Here is a 15,636-nt window from a genome sequence, read left to right as displayed (position 1 = left end):
AATGCATTTCCTGGCATCCAACTTGACTGATTTACCTAGGGGGATTAATCCCAAGGTCTACTTACTTGAGACTTCAAGTAGAATGCTTATTAGTTGACCAGCAACCAAAGGTCCATAAAATCAGTGCATTTTTGCTGCTATAAAAAAGAGTTAAGCTAGAGGTTTGGAAAATACCTGCAATAGCCATTAATATCTGGGACCTCAGTACTTCTTTGAGCCCAGCAAATGAGAAATCCATCCAAATTCATGTCTCCTCCAATTTATGGCTGCATCTCAAAACCCCTACAGCAGACACGGGGGATCTTTCTGCAAAAGGAAAGCAAAACAAAACACTTCTACGGTCTGTCTTCAGAAGAAAATTCCTTAGCAGAGGATTTGAAGACACCAAGTCTGGCATTTGCAGAAGCTGTTACGGGTTCAAAGTTTCTAAATAACACATTTGAAATACCAATGATATGCCTACGGTAACGTTTTCTGCACTTCAGCATCATTCCTGCAAATGGTCACCAAACAGCATCAAAGCTCCAACTGATAACAGTCTGAAGAGCTACAGCTGCCTTTTGCAGATAGCTCAACAGCTCTTTGGAATAGTTGGTACTGACCGTTGCACAAACGGTTCAGTTCACATAATTTATACAAAGCAAGCTGAACTTTCAGATTCTCTCTTCCTGCTTGCCCTCCAGCACACAAACATGTATGATGACTAACGAGCTAGTCTCTCAGACAAAACGAAAACCCTTCCAGAAGTTACACATTCTGATGTGGCACAGAAGCCCCAAATTTTCTATCACAATTTCTATTTCAACATTCATGAAATGTTTACTTGCTCCTTCTCAGATGGGGAACCAGAACATATTAAGTGCAGAAGTTACTAATGCAACAAGTAGCTTAACAATACACACTCACTTTGTTACTGCTAACAGCTAAGGAAGTCAGAATAAACATAACACACAAGTATACAAAGAGTCCCCAAAATTTTATTTAGAGAAACATGTTCGAATGCAGCATTGAAAACAGAGAGAGTGGAATGCCAATAGTCAGAGAACTTAGGCTGAGTTATTTTTTCTTTGATAAACTAGCACCATTGAATCACAAGTCACAGACTAAATTATTTCTAGAGGTGTACAAAACCTCCACCATTATAAAACTTCTTCTATGAGTTCTATTAAAAATTGGTTCTCAATTTACTAATCCTAAAGAGATGAAAGCAGTTTGAAGTACAAGTTTTCATATCTACTCATTGTTACCCATAAAAGACAGTTTATTCTTAAGTCTAAATATCCTGGAAGGGGAAAAATGTCTAAAAGTCAGCTTCACGAGTCTTTACAAACTAAACAAGTAAGAAAGATCTACTGTGTTATAAATAGACACAGTACAATATGTACAAGTCTGATCTTACAAAATAAGAACTTCCTAGTCCATAAAAATACTAACTCAACTACAAAATTTTCTTAGTGTTTAGTCAAGCTGTCTCAAGCAATCACAATATCAAATTCCTAAAACATTGATTTGTTCCATAGCACAGCAGCTTGAACATGTTCACAATGGGAAAGAGCCCAACGCTTCACCATAAAACTGATTTCTAATCCTAATTTCCCACGCAAGTTTAGTGGTAATGTTAGTGTTTGCTATCTATTTTAATGTCACAAGACCTTTACATATTTCTAGACTGTGTTTGAACTATTCAAAGTGCTGAAAGTGCGATCAAAGAATAGAGTTTTGTATTAATTTTCCAGTACACCCTTCTCTGGCACTGGCAACAATAGCCAAGTATTTATAGGTCTGTGAGGTCAGAAAGGCACACGGTCATTTGTACATGCTGAGGGTAAGCATGCACGGATACACACATGCACTTTGCTTTAAAGACCTGCCCCTAAATATTAAAATTCTTCTTTTTGAGTAGGAATCTTCGAGATTTCCTTACAAATGGTTTAAGGCAGATGCCTGGAATTCATAAATACCTTGATACAAACTGCTTAGTATGACTGAGATGGTGGTGGAAAAAAAAGGGTGTTGGTTTTAAGCTTATCATATCCAAGTATTGCTCTGGAATACAGAGAAACAAAGTCTATGCTCTCTCACTCCATCAAGTGACGTCCAGGTTACAGTAGCCCATGTGATTTATCATTTCATTTCAGTTAACACAGCATTTGTGAGCATACACATATACGTAGCACTCCCTCGGTATTTGTTCTTCTATTGGAGACCATCTGCAGTCTGAACGAAAGTAAAACTATCTGAAGAATGTTCCAAGCAATATCCTTTTGTACTTACACATACAAGAAATAACAAAACTCAACTGCGCCTCAACCAGAATACAGACTTTCACTGATACGCAAATTAACATCGCTTCCTTTTCACTTTCCTTCCCTACAGCAGTCTTCTACGACATGCATCATAATAACTAGTGCTGTTAAAAACTAAGAACATATCCCTCTTGACAAAGTTAACAAATTTTTCTAGTGGGCACATTGGCTTGCTGAAACGTTTATAATAATCCTTGCAAAATGAGGTTTGGAATGTGACATCGGCACCATTATACAGGATGCGGATAAAGTGTTCTTTGGGTCTCTTCCCATCCTGCCACAGCTCAAAAACTAATCTGGCAGCAAATCTTGGAAATCTGGCCTCTGTAATGCCCAAGGCACTAAGAACAGGTGACAGTGTGACATCATGCGCAGAGTAGAGAACAAAGACTTCTTCTTTCTTGCCTTCTGCAATCCGCTGCAGACGATTAACAGTCTGGTTGAGGAGAGGATGAGTAGCCAATAGTGCATACAAGAAATAAAGTTTCTTTTCCTGTCTTTCTCTCTCATCCTCCAACTGATGCCTTTTGATTACTTTGAAGTGTTCCATACTAATGCAGCCAGTTTTGGTACATGGAAAACTGACGTTGTGGCAAAAATAGCACAAGAGTGAATCTATTGGGTTAGAAGCCCTCAACTGCCTGGTGGGAATGCCTACAATCTTTGCCATATCCACATATATTTTCTCCAAATCATTGTTTTTCACCCGTAAACTGTACTGTCTGCGCTGTTCCTCTTCTAGGTAATGGTTTCGCATAGGACAGTCGCAGCTTCCAGAGCAAAAAATGGTGCTCCACTGATGCCTCATGTTAATTTTCTTCCAGTCAAAATCTGGCAAAAAGGTGTAGAGCAGTGCCAACGCACTCTGCAGGGTTCGACTTTTTCCTGTTGTCTCCAAGTAGAGCTGCTTTGCTGTCCAGTCACTCAGAAGCAGCTTATGTTTGTTTATATAAATTTCTCGTAATAGTTGTCCATTTCGCAAGTGTTGTACAACCCCTGAAAGAGAATTTTTTAAGAAATTACAACACATGATTAGAATGTTCTCAGTTTTGGAGGAAAAAATAATAATACGGCTAGCAGTCTTACTGATAGATGAACAATTAGTTAAAAGGTTATGAACTTCAAAATTTAACTTCACCTATGCTTGACTATTAGGAAAATTGCATGAAATATAAGATACCTGCTATTCTTCAGTATCTCTCAGATTCTAGGAGCTAAACTGAGATATAGATGGTGGTTCTGTAAAATTTGTTTAAAACCTTAGCAGTTTAACATTTGTTCTTTGGACTAGAGACACAATATAGACTGAATGAGTCCAACACAACTATAAAAGTAAGACAGTTATGAAGATGGATCCAGACTGCACCTGAGTCAGGTTTTCAGACAGGCAGTGAATGCTGTGCTCCCCACAAAGTTATGGCAGCCAGTAAAACTACCAGCACTCAGGAAAAGAATACACAGAACGTAAACTAGTGTGTAAACTCACAAAGCAGAGTGGTGAGGTGTGACAATGGCACCAAACTTCCTTCTCCATCTTCCTTCAGGGAGTACTCAAACTGCTTGGTAATTTATAGGCTAACGCTCTGCCTTTTCCAGATGGAAAAGAAGAGGGTGTGCATCCCTCCCACACGCCAAAACCATTACTCCAGAATCCACCTTGCTTGTGTTATCCTTTCACAGCAGCAAAGCAACAGGCGTAAACCCTGTATGACTAGAACATCTATATAACTTGCTACAGGCAACAGGAGCCCCAAATATCGGCTCAGTTACAAGCTGTGTGCAACGATGAATCCGTTTTCACACAAAACATGCTGTGTTAGGAAGAGTTCCTTGGGAACCTGAATAGATTTCTCCGAACGTCTCACTCTGCAAGATCTGACACTGGCCTAACACAAATATTACTTCTGATGGGATCCCAAAACAGATGAGGACTTGACAGGCAAGTTTTGGACTAAAAAATACAGGAGATTCCTGGAAAGACAGTTGGTAAGAAGCAAACGGTGCTAACTCCCCAGATCTTCACCACTCTCTTCATTCTCCCTTGTCAGGCCCCAAACCCACTGACTACCCTGATCCACTGTGATATCTCTTTCAGTCATTGGTTTTTAAGATAAAAAGAGCAACACAGTAAAAGCAAGGTGTGGGAATACAATGGAATGGATCATTATTAAAATGTAAAAAGACACAGGAGAACAGAAAAGTATCATTAATGTGAATTTTCAAATTAAATTAATGAATGTTGAAGAGAAAAATCCACATGTGACTAACCCTTGCTGCAGTCACATTTCTACCCAGTTGTGCAACAGTATGTTTCCACGTTTGTGGGAAAGCACTTCTGTATTTTTATTTTTGACCCACAAATATGAATACACGCAGAAAAACAAATGCAAACAGACACACACAAGCCAAGCGTGACCAATCTGTAACAGAATTGGCAAGCCTGGTTTCTAGAAATGTTACCACTTTTGCGGTAGAGAATCCAATACTTTATTCCTACCCCAGCATAACCTAGGCTATCACCAACATTAGAAGCTTCCCATAAAAAGGCATTTATTTCAATATAAAGAAAAACAGAAGATCCCTTTTAATGCAGACTGTATTTAACAGGGCAGAGGAAAAGACAGAGCTGCTACGCAAACTTACCTGTCTGGGTAAGCTCTCCCATTTCGCACAAAGAATGACTAGGGTAACGAGGCAGGCTGCTTAGGGAACCATCCATTTGAGCTGCAGATCCTTTGGACATGTGTTTAATGAAAGCTTCAAGCTGAGGATGGGAAGGTTTCCTAGAGAGGTAAATCAAAATGTGAAAACTTCCAAAAGCATATGGGAAAACAGCTCAAGGGAGTCAAGTATTCTAAGAATGTCAGCTCAGAAATTTCACGGTGTGAGGTTATTTCCCACTGAAACAACACCTGCTCTTACTCAGGACTTTTGCAAGTATGCAAAAAAAATCTAATTACTTACTAACTACCAAAAAGGCATAGGGAGACTGACATCTTGTCATGTTAAAATTATGATACCTTTAGGTAAGTAATTTGGAAATATTTCTTTGGTTTTTTGTTTTTTGTTTTTTAACTCAGTCGCTAATACTGTTGTGAATTAAATAAAAAAATATCCTTACCAAAAAAATACTCTCTTCAGTTTCTGAAGTACCATTGCACTTTAACACCACAGCCAAAGGCACTAACAATCTATAAAGGGGTTCAAATAACCAGTATTTTAAGTAGATGATCTTAAAGGAATTCTCAAGTTTTGCAACGTACAACGCTGATTATAATCTCAGCCTTTATTTCTAATTACTTCAGGCTTCAAATCAACTAGCACATGTAGCCTCAACTAAGTGGTACTGGGAAAGTAGTATCAAGTGGCCCCATTAAAGTTGGAAGTCATTGTTTTGGGTATTGTACTATTCCCCAGGAAGAACGAATCCAACACTGCTGGATGCTTAAACAGAGAAGACACCCCCCAATGCAAGTAATGAGTACCATCGGAAAAGAGATAAACACAAAAAAGTCTAGGTTAACTCACTGAAACAGAGTTCAAGTCAGTGAAAGAATGTTTAGATCTCCTAAACTGTTCTGCAAGTTTCAAATACACCACAGACTTGGTCCACTCTTGTACTGCTGGGCTGAAAACTGCATATACAAAACAGTCCACAAACAATACAATCGAAAGGGATTTAAACCTTAAAAATAAATCTATACTTCTACAGCAGAAATAAAGTACACAGGGATTTCTTTGTTAAGTGTCAGTGTTCAACAAGCGTCACACAGTCAGCTCTCTACTTGTGTGCAGAACTGAATCAGAAACTGTCTGGCAACACAACTCCACCCCAGATCGTTTTCATTTTAATAGGACTTTCAGCCTGAATACAGTAAATATTTTTTTTTATGTTGCATAACAGGAAAAAAAAAAATATATATATATATAAAAGAAGATAAATTTGGTCAGAGAACTTTTACAGAAGTCTGGAGTTTGTGTTATTGTGCATATTGATACTTTGCTAAAATGATTAACTGTTTTGATACAAAAACTTCAAGCCTAAAAAAACTTTCAGAGTTGCAGGAACCACAAGAGGGAGCAATAACACTACTAAAGTATGAGTAAGCATCTGGAATCAAAGTGAACCAGGACAAAGACGTTTATGCTTACGCAGAAGAGCCAGCTGAGAAACTCTCTGAAGCGCGAAAAGCCCTCTTGCAGAGCTATGCTTGCTGCATGCACATACTGTGGAGGAGGGCTCGTAAGAATCAGTGCCTCTTTCAACAGAAAGGTAGCTCGTTATCGCATTATTTTATGAAAATTGAATTTTCCAATATTTAATTTACCTTCAGAAAAACAAACAAACAAAAAACCTTGGGAGGAAAATGTTACAATAAATTATGGTACTGATTTATGGTACAATAAATTCTGGCCTGTCAGAAAAAAATACAAAATGAGACAAAAAGCAAAATGAGAAAAAATATCAAAGGAATTTTTTCATTTTTACTTCAAATTGAAATGAAAACCAGCCAATTTATGACATTCCAAATCCACAGCTCCTTCTATATATTATAATTTTAACAATGCAAATGAAGATGAATATTTGAGAAGCAGAGGTACATAAAAAAAGGTTTTGTTCCTTTCTAAAGCAGTGGAGGCTTCCTGTTGTACTAAGCTTCCATTAGAAAGCTTAATCCGGCTCCAGATGGGAATTTCAAACAGAACTTTTTGTACATTTCCCTATTTTCACAGCCCAGCACTGCAATCTAAAAATCGAAGCATTAAGTTGAGAAAATGAAATTAAACCCATTAACAAATAGCTTTTTAAGCTTATTACAGATGTGGCAGGCTGAACTACCAATTTTCTAAATTTAGCACTTTAAAAACTCTGAACATTAATAAACTGTCAATCATAATTTTCCTTAGATCTTGTTTACATAATTAGCAAGTTCTGCAAATACATGTGCAGGACAAATAAAGGAAGTGCATTATCCATTTTGCTTTTTTGCTTACAGAAACCTGAATTTTAACAGAATCAAACCTGTACTGATAAAACTGTCAGCAATCACTTGAAGGAAGACAGGAAAGAAGAAAGGAAAGTATTTATCAGTGCTCTGCAAAAAGATTTATCTAAAAAGTGGCAAGCAAGATAAACTGGCATCCAAGATAAAATGATCAAATGTATGATAATTTATATTCCAATGTATTAATATGGCTTTTCACACGCATATGCAGATGCAAGTTACTTAACTTTGGGTTGTATTATTTTTAAAGTGAGCGTGAGTTAAGCACATGCTTAAATGAATTTTGGAATATGACTGTTAGACATATTTCTGACTATAAAGTCAAAGCTTACTACTTGTTAAATATATCCTGGGGGGGAAAAAAACCAAACAACTCAAGCAACAGAAGTAAGAGCCATTCTGCCTGAAGGGGACAGACATCTCAGACTACAATATACTTCAATCCTGAATGTAACCCTCACGTATGTAACCAAATTCTGAACGTACCAGCAATTCTCCTAATTAACCCATACAAATGAGCAAATAAAAACTCATTTTTCTCAACAGCAAAATTTACAGCACCACTCAGGCTACTGCTAACAAACGGCTCTCCCGCCCCACCCCAAGATTTCTCTTTTCTTTAGAATATGAATCCTCCTGTTGAATTGGCTAATTTACAGATGCCGCAGGAGATGGAGTATCCAGGCAACACAGCTGAGACTGCTGGGACTGTTTGAGCAGGAAGCAGAGAAAATTACTCAGTTGTATAGTTGAAAAGACTGAAATACCCTTAAAATTTAATTTCCATAAAAGTAACCAGAAAATAAAAATGGGCTAAAGAGATACCTTTCTGTAATTTGCTAGACATTACGATGGTAAGCTACTACATTCGGGAAATGTATTAATAAAATAAATATTTAAAATTTTGTCAGAACGTGGAATAGCTTTTCACCACTAGGAATAACTATACTTTCTCCTAAGTTTGAACATTTATTTCCTATTTTAATATCTGTTAATTTGCCTTTTAAGGATTTCATTTTTGTAAAACAAGATAAATTCTGTCCGTAACTAAACCAAGGACGCTTCTTTTCCCCCAAACAATGAATTTCACTTGTCTTTTTGTTATTTACAAACCAAACACTGGGGTAATAGATCCCAGATTTAATAGTGTAGTTTTTATACGCTAGCATTAAAATGGACCAACATTTAAGCCTTTATTCATCATTAAAATATCTTATTTGCAAAGGTCTTTAAAAGCTTTAATACTGAAATGTCATCTCTTTATTGCTACACTGTAACCAGTGTACATGGAAAGAAATCATACTGTGAAACTATCTGAACTACACCTATACTTCTGCCAGCAACTGAGCTGACATCCTTCAATCAAAATTTCCTTTTTCCTTGAGGAGTTTAGATACAAAAATACAGAGTTGGGGTTTTATGCTTTTTGGGGTATTTTTATGAGAAGCAAACACTAACTTGATGATTGTTCTGTACTAGCACAAAGTGAGAAATATAGTACCAGAGCGAGTATATGCACGTGACACCTCAGGAAATCTGCAGTAGATTTTGCATGGCTTAGCTATAACAGCACAATATACAGTGTCAGAAACATGCATGCAAATGCATTTATTGCATCTATTACATATGTGCTATATATTATATAGTTACATTAAATATAACTCGTGCAGCTCAACATTAAGTTCAAACACACTATACGGCAAAGCCTCAAATCTCACATACCAGCACAGAAACTTTGTTATAGGAGGTGTTTGCACCCCACCCCCATGAGACGAACTGAATTCAAGACTTCAAGGTCAGTATTTAGAAACTGCTATAGGAGACAGCAGGGCTTTCTGCCCCGGAAGAGGTGATGCTCAGACTGTTTGAGTGCATGGAAGCCTCTTTTAGTGTGAGGATAGCTCTTTGACCTAATTGCCTTTGTTTAAACAAAATGAAAAATAAAATAATTATTATAATAATTAATTAAAAAATAATAACAACAACAACAATGAAGAACCACCTAATGAAGACCATCGCCAGACTTGATAGCTAATTCACAGAGCAGGAAGAAAATCATCCTTGCTTCTCAGGGCTACTTGTCTCAGGACCATGCAGGAAAATATTGCTATTGATTTATATTGTTTCCTTGTGAAACCTGTTCTTCCTTAGTGATCCTTGTGAGCAGACACTGGTTTTATTAAAGAATTAAAACATAAATAGAAATCAGATCTAGAGCAGAGGTTTGTTTCTCTTTTAGACCTAAGCTGCAAATAGGACTCAACGAGGTCAATTTTGGTAAAAATTCTCCACCCCTCAATCCTTATGTTTATTAATTTTAGGACTACTTTTGATCAAATTAATTCCTTGACAGGAACAGGCTGAGATTCCTTTAACATTGTTTCCTATCAAAGCTATTGGACCACTGAACTATTGCCTTATTTCTACTGTGTATACTGTAAAATGAAGTACGTCATAGACTTGTTTCATCAAACCACAGCATTCATGCTGTCCTATGACTCATTAAACAGAACACTCTTTAGAACCACCTACAAATTTCAGATTACATATCTATAAAAATTCCAAAGTTCATCTAATTAAGATAAAGTACAGTATTTAAAAAACTGATGCGTAAAGACATTATCTTGACAAGACTACCTGCAACCAAAGTTTATTTAATCATTTACATGTTCATAAAAATTCAAGAGTGGCATAAACAATGTACCTTCACCACCACATAAGATGCTACAGACAAAATAAAAAAAAATGTTGGTCAAGTTTATGATTAAAAGAGAAAAGCGATAGAAGAAATACTTTCATTATTGAGATCAGTCACTAAGAGTAATTTCTTTAAAAGCTAAAACTGAATAGTTAAGTAGAAAACTAACAGCAGATTATGGATGCTTCGCAGCATGAAGGAGGGGTAAATGTTTTATTGTTACCTCTGTTCCTGGCCAGGGCTGTCCTCTCACAGCTCTATATTCTAGAGTTCTGCAGGAGGTCTATATGCCCCAGGAAAGAACTTGTGGAGGTAGACATTGATACAAATGAGATATTGATTTTTATTTTTTTTCTTCCCAAATGGCATTCATCTATGCAAATGTCCCCTTTGTTAGCAAATGCAGAATGCGCAAAAGCCAAGAGGACCAAAGTTCTCACAAGGAGCTGCAGAACCCTCAGTGTGTCAACTTGGTGAGTAAACGTGACCATGCCAGGCACACGCCAACTTCCTGACAAATGAACATGACCTTTTTATAGTTGCATCATACCAGATTCTGTCTGCTAACTGTACCAAAAGCAAGCTCCTTTTCTCTTTACGTAAAATGCAAAAAAATATTTTATAATTTCAAGCAAAAATAACGTGTTTTCTGTGAAGTTTAAGCTGACAAAAAAAATACTAGATCAAAGGACTATACTGTTTCCTTTTTGGAAGGCAAATAACTGGAAAGAGCCACTGAAAACAACAATAGATTATTGTAGTTTACAAAAGATCTCCTTAAGACAGCATTAGCACTGTTCGGGCTTATTTACTCATAAAGGTCTTACAGCCTTTACATTTTTATACCAAACTCTATGGTGATCCAGTCTAATTCACTGCTCCTCGGAGTCTTTAGAGAAGTCAGAAGAGGCCTCAGGAGACCTTTCTTCACCTAATTCTGGTCTGGATCATGCTTTGACCTCGCTCCAAGTCAAATCCACACTTCCTTTAGCTCACAGTATGATACTTGCCTCTCCCACACTTTTCTCTCTCATTTTTCTAGCAGTTTTAAGACGTGTATATTGAACCTAAAATTCAAATATTTGTTAGTAAGCTTCTTATGATTAACATCAACACCTCTCAAAATGCCTTAAAGCGTATGCTAATTAACCTAGCATACTATCAAATTATACCAGTCTTCTGAAATCATTTTAGCATCTTCCAAAAAGCGTTTCTTCTCTGTCTTGCATACAAACTCAAAGAAGAAAGACTGCATTTTTTTTTTTAGGTTTTACACTATAAATACAAAGGAATAAAGAAGCAGGAGATTAATTTATTCCCCCATAAGCAAACACTACAATGAAAGGATTTTCATAACATCATTCAATTAATTTTCTTCAGGAAAAAAGTATATATTATTCAGTTCCCTTTGGAAATTTGCATCCAGAACAATGAAAATAATAATATTAATTGAAGTTTGAGATGGAAGAAATCTCCAAAGCATTTAATCCATTTGCTTATATTCATTCCACACTTACATGTCACAATCCATAATTCAAAAAACCAAAGCGTGACCTCAAGGCTATTTTGCATACCCATTAGAAGTCCATGGGGCTGTAGCATAATCTGCTTAATTAATGAATTCCATCAGCTGAATGCCAAGTCAAATAAAGAACAGACTGAATATGAGCAGCATACTTATCTGAAACTAAAGTCCAGAAAGCTTAAACAAGCCAGACTTTCAATCAGACATCTCAACTTAATTACACAGCATCAAGAAACCTTCAGTTCAAAGGTAGCAATTACATACGTCCTAATGGTCTCAGTATAAATACGTTAACAATCAAGCACCAAATTTACATCACAAAGGAATATAAGCCTGACAGTGAAACGCGGCAAATAGCTTCCTGATGTTAAAGTAATAAGTCTTCCATTCAAAACAATGGTAGAAACATAACAATTCTAGCTCTATTCAGAAGGGTCAGCTTTAACACATCTGGACAAAACGGAAGGGAGCCAGCTCCTCTAATCTTTCTGCTGCCCCTTCAAAGTTGGCCCAGGAAATTCTATTTTACGTAAACGTAGTTCTCAAGCAGACAAGGCCTTTTTGGTAGTCCACTCACTTTTAGTGGCTGTGAATGGATGTATCATCTATACATTGATGTTCCAATGCTTCATAAATCAGTAACAGCCAAGGGCAGATACGCTGCTGGCGTCCTCACACCCTGACACTATCCCCTCTTAACTGCTTGACTTGGTCATTCTGGTGGCAGTGCCAAAAGCTGCACTACTTGCTGGCCTTTTATGGGTAGTTTTCCTGACTCCAGGAGCTTCATCTGGTATTCCTTGCCTGAAACTGAAGTGGAAATAGCTATAAAAGCTTCTCTGACAAATACAAAACTGAGGTCTCATCTGGCACTGTACTGAGAAATACAGCTATTCATCCAACTTTGTCCCTTGCAATTAACATCTTTGCATAAAGTTCTCTCACATACACTCTAACGTGACAGATATTGGACAAGATCGGAAGAACAGAGCCTTTAAGAAGTCCAAAAAGAATCTGGATTGTATTTCTTTACTTAGTATTTCATGCTGAAAATAATCTCACCCCTTAAAGGCAGGTCATTAAAAATGTTATCACAGCTATTAGCAAATGATTCATTTTTCATCTTGTTAGAGAAATTAATTGCCCACTCAACTCTATGGCAGAGATACGTGGAGTTTTCTCTCCTGTCTGCAATCTCAGGGCTGCGTATCTAATTTCAGGAAGCCAGCTGGGTTGCAACATCTAAAGAGCACTGTTGGGGTTGAGCACCTCTCAAAGAATTCCGACTTCTCTTGGAGGATCTTAGGATCGTTTCTTGACAAAACATGCATTTTGGTGGAAGTTGAAGTATGAATAAAGAAAAGAAGCAGCCAACATTACAGCAGAGGAAAGCTGGGGTTTTTTTTAAAAGGTCTCAGACCACTATCGCTTATAAACCTTGTTTTGAGTGGTGTTCATAGACAGGCATTCCAAAAGAGAGTCTCCTTTCAAAAAAAGGAGGATTTGGTTTTGCTCTATCTGATTTGATACTTGTACTTAAGCAGCTAAGAAAAATGTTAAGTACATATATACACTCTAAAACCAGTTTGAATCTATTTGAATCTGCTAAATTCAATGCCGTGTTCACTGTAAAAGCCAGACTGCTTGTGTCTATTGTGCTTCCCATTTTACTCTTAAAAATGTATACATACATTTCTGTATGTATACCTGTATATATTCTAGACAAAATATATATATGTGGAATATTGCATTTTTCTTCTGTTTAGAGGAAAAAAAAAAATTGTAATTTTTCCTCTATTTACATGTTCATACAAAATGTAGGCAGATAGGTAAGTAGCCCAAATATAACTTAGGAGCTCCTAAGTCTGTTTCCTACAAACAGACAGGCACACAGATGGGCTAAAACTGATGATGGTTTCAAACTTTCATAGGGTTACCCCAACCACCAGAGCAGCAGCTCGATTCAGCAATAACAGTTACTTTTCAATATCTCATGCCAGAATAGCATTACAACACTGACTGCAACTGACGACACCATTACAAGCCTTGCAAATTTCAGGACATCTACTAATAAATAACAACAGCAATTTCTTTTATGCAGTCAGACATCTGAAAAGAAAAGCAACATTGGCTGGATGGTCGCACTCAAATAGTTGCTGTCAACGGCTCGATGTCCAAGTGGTGACCACCAGTTATGAATGCCGTTCCTCAGGGGTCGGTACCAGGACCAGCGCTGTTTAACATCTTTGTTGGCAATAAGGACAGTGGGATTAAGTGCACCCTCAGCAAGTTTGCTGATGACCCCAAGCTGTATGGAGTTGTTGACACGCTGGAGAGAAGGGATGCCATCCAGAGGGACCTGGACAGGCTTGAGAGGTGGGCCCATGTGAACCTCATGAAGCTCAACAAGGCCAAGTGCAAGAAACCTGGGTTTCTGCACCTGGGTCATGGCAATCCCAAGCACAAATACAGGCTGGGCGGAGAATTGATGGAGAGCAGCCCTGAGGAGAAGGACTTGGAGCTGTGGGTGGATGAGAAGCTGGACATGAGCCAGCAATGTGCACTTGCAGCCCAGAAAGCCAACCGCATCCTGGGCTGCATCAAAAGAAGCGTGGCCAGCAGGGCAAGGGAAGTGATTCTGCCCCTCTACTCTGCTCTCATGAGACCCCATCTGGAGTACTGCGTCCAGCTGTAGGGCCCACAGCACGGGAAAAACAGCTTCATGTCCATAGCAATTAGGTATGACACGGACCTGTTGGAGCAAGTCCAGAAGAGGGCCACAAAAATGATCAGAGGGCTGGAGTACCTCTGCTATGAGGACAGGCTGAGAGAGCTGGGGTTGTTCAGCCTGGAGAAGAGAAGGCTCCAGGGAGACCTTATAGCCCCTTCCAGTACCTGAAGGGGGCCTACAGGAAAGATGGGGAGGGACTCTTTATCAGGGAGCATAGTGATAGGACAAGGGGTATCGGTTTTCAACTGGAAGAGGGGAGATTTAGATTGGATATTAGGAAGAAATTCTTTACTGTGAGGTTGGTGAGGCACTGGAACAGGCTGCCCAGAGAAGCTGTGGATGCCCCATCCCTGGAGGTGTTCCAGGCCAGGCTGGATGGGGCTTTGTGCAGCCTGGTCTAGTGGGAGGTGTCCCTGCCCATGGCAGGGGGGTTGAACTAGATAATCTTTAAGGTCCCTTCCAACCCGAACCATTCTGTGAGTCTATGAACATATTTTAGCTTTCTTCAGAAAAAGATCCAATTTGCTGATCATTTTCTGCCAGCCTTTTTGTCCACCACTTTATGCATCTAGTTAGTAAACCTCTTTAATCAAGCTTCCCATCACCTTTACAAGTTTGAGATGAAGCTACACTTAATAATTAGTTTCAGGTATTCTTTCATATCACTTCAGCATATTTTAACAGCATTCCTACTGCGCTATATTACTACTGCATTTGGGTTTTAATATACTTGAGCCAGAAATTGACACAGGACCATATATGAAAATTGGTTCACTTTTCTAAATGCAATTGCCGCAGACTAGCTAGTCACAAACCGAAGGGTGTACCGTAATCCATCTCCTCCTTCAGAGAGATTCTTTTGTTAAAAGCCCAGAGGAAAAGCTGAAAGGACAGAGTATTTCAGACAGAAAAGATAAAATCAGAAATGCTGTTGATGACGGTAAGCTACTAAAATTTTAATGAACACGGCCCATGAATCTATCAAAACAAGAAACACGCATTTGATATATCTAAGTCAGGAACGCACTTTCACTGTGCCATTAACGCTTCCAGCGCAACAGAGTAAAGCTCCTTCTGAATAATTCTACACCAGAAAAGCATGAACCTCATCTCTTTGAAGACAGATTCCATGCTATTCTGCAAAAAGGTGTTTATGGTACATCTACGCTGTTTTGTGTACCAGTAGATGAGGAGACCCACTATGCCTCTTTTCCCAGGTGCACAAAGCAGATGCAGCCCCAACTCACTGAAATCTTCACACCTGACACTGTTGAGTGGGCAGCAGTATAAAGCTGTACATTTGCTTAGAGGTTTTGCTAACACATCTGATAGAATTAAAAGAAAAATCTCAAGAACAGCTAAGTATTCAG

The 15,636-nt window shown here is 38.2% G+C and overlaps 1 protein-coding gene across 4 annotated transcripts in view; it reads right to left on the bottom strand.

The window, feature by feature from the left end:
* Window positions 1–975: 975 nt before the first annotated feature.
* The window catches only part of PXYLP1 (2-phosphoxylose phosphatase 1), a 115,131-nt gene continuing 100,470 nt past the window's right edge, over window positions 976–15,636 (bottom strand). For all 4 annotated transcript variants that reach the window (XM_054206549.1, XM_054206553.1, XM_054206550.1 and 1 more), the window contains 2 exons: window positions 4,950–5,089; window positions 976–3,302 (listed from right to left, as the gene is read on the bottom strand). In XM_054206549.1, the coding sequence (XP_054062524.1) occupies window positions 2,371–3,302; window positions 4,950–5,089 (1,072 nt within the window). In that variant the 3' untranslated portion in view covers window positions 976–2,370. The remainder of the gene's footprint in view (window positions 3,303–4,949; window positions 5,090–15,636) is intronic.

The sequence above is a fragment of the Rissa tridactyla genome, chromosome 6 (genome assembly GCF_028500815.1).
Source record: "Rissa tridactyla isolate bRisTri1 chromosome 6, bRisTri1.patW.cur.20221130, whole genome shotgun sequence".
In the NCBI taxonomy this organism is placed as follows: domain Eukaryota; kingdom Metazoa; phylum Chordata; class Aves; order Charadriiformes; family Laridae; genus Rissa; species Rissa tridactyla.
Note: the sequence above shows the minus strand (reverse complement) of the source record. Positions and strands in the feature narration are given on the sequence as shown.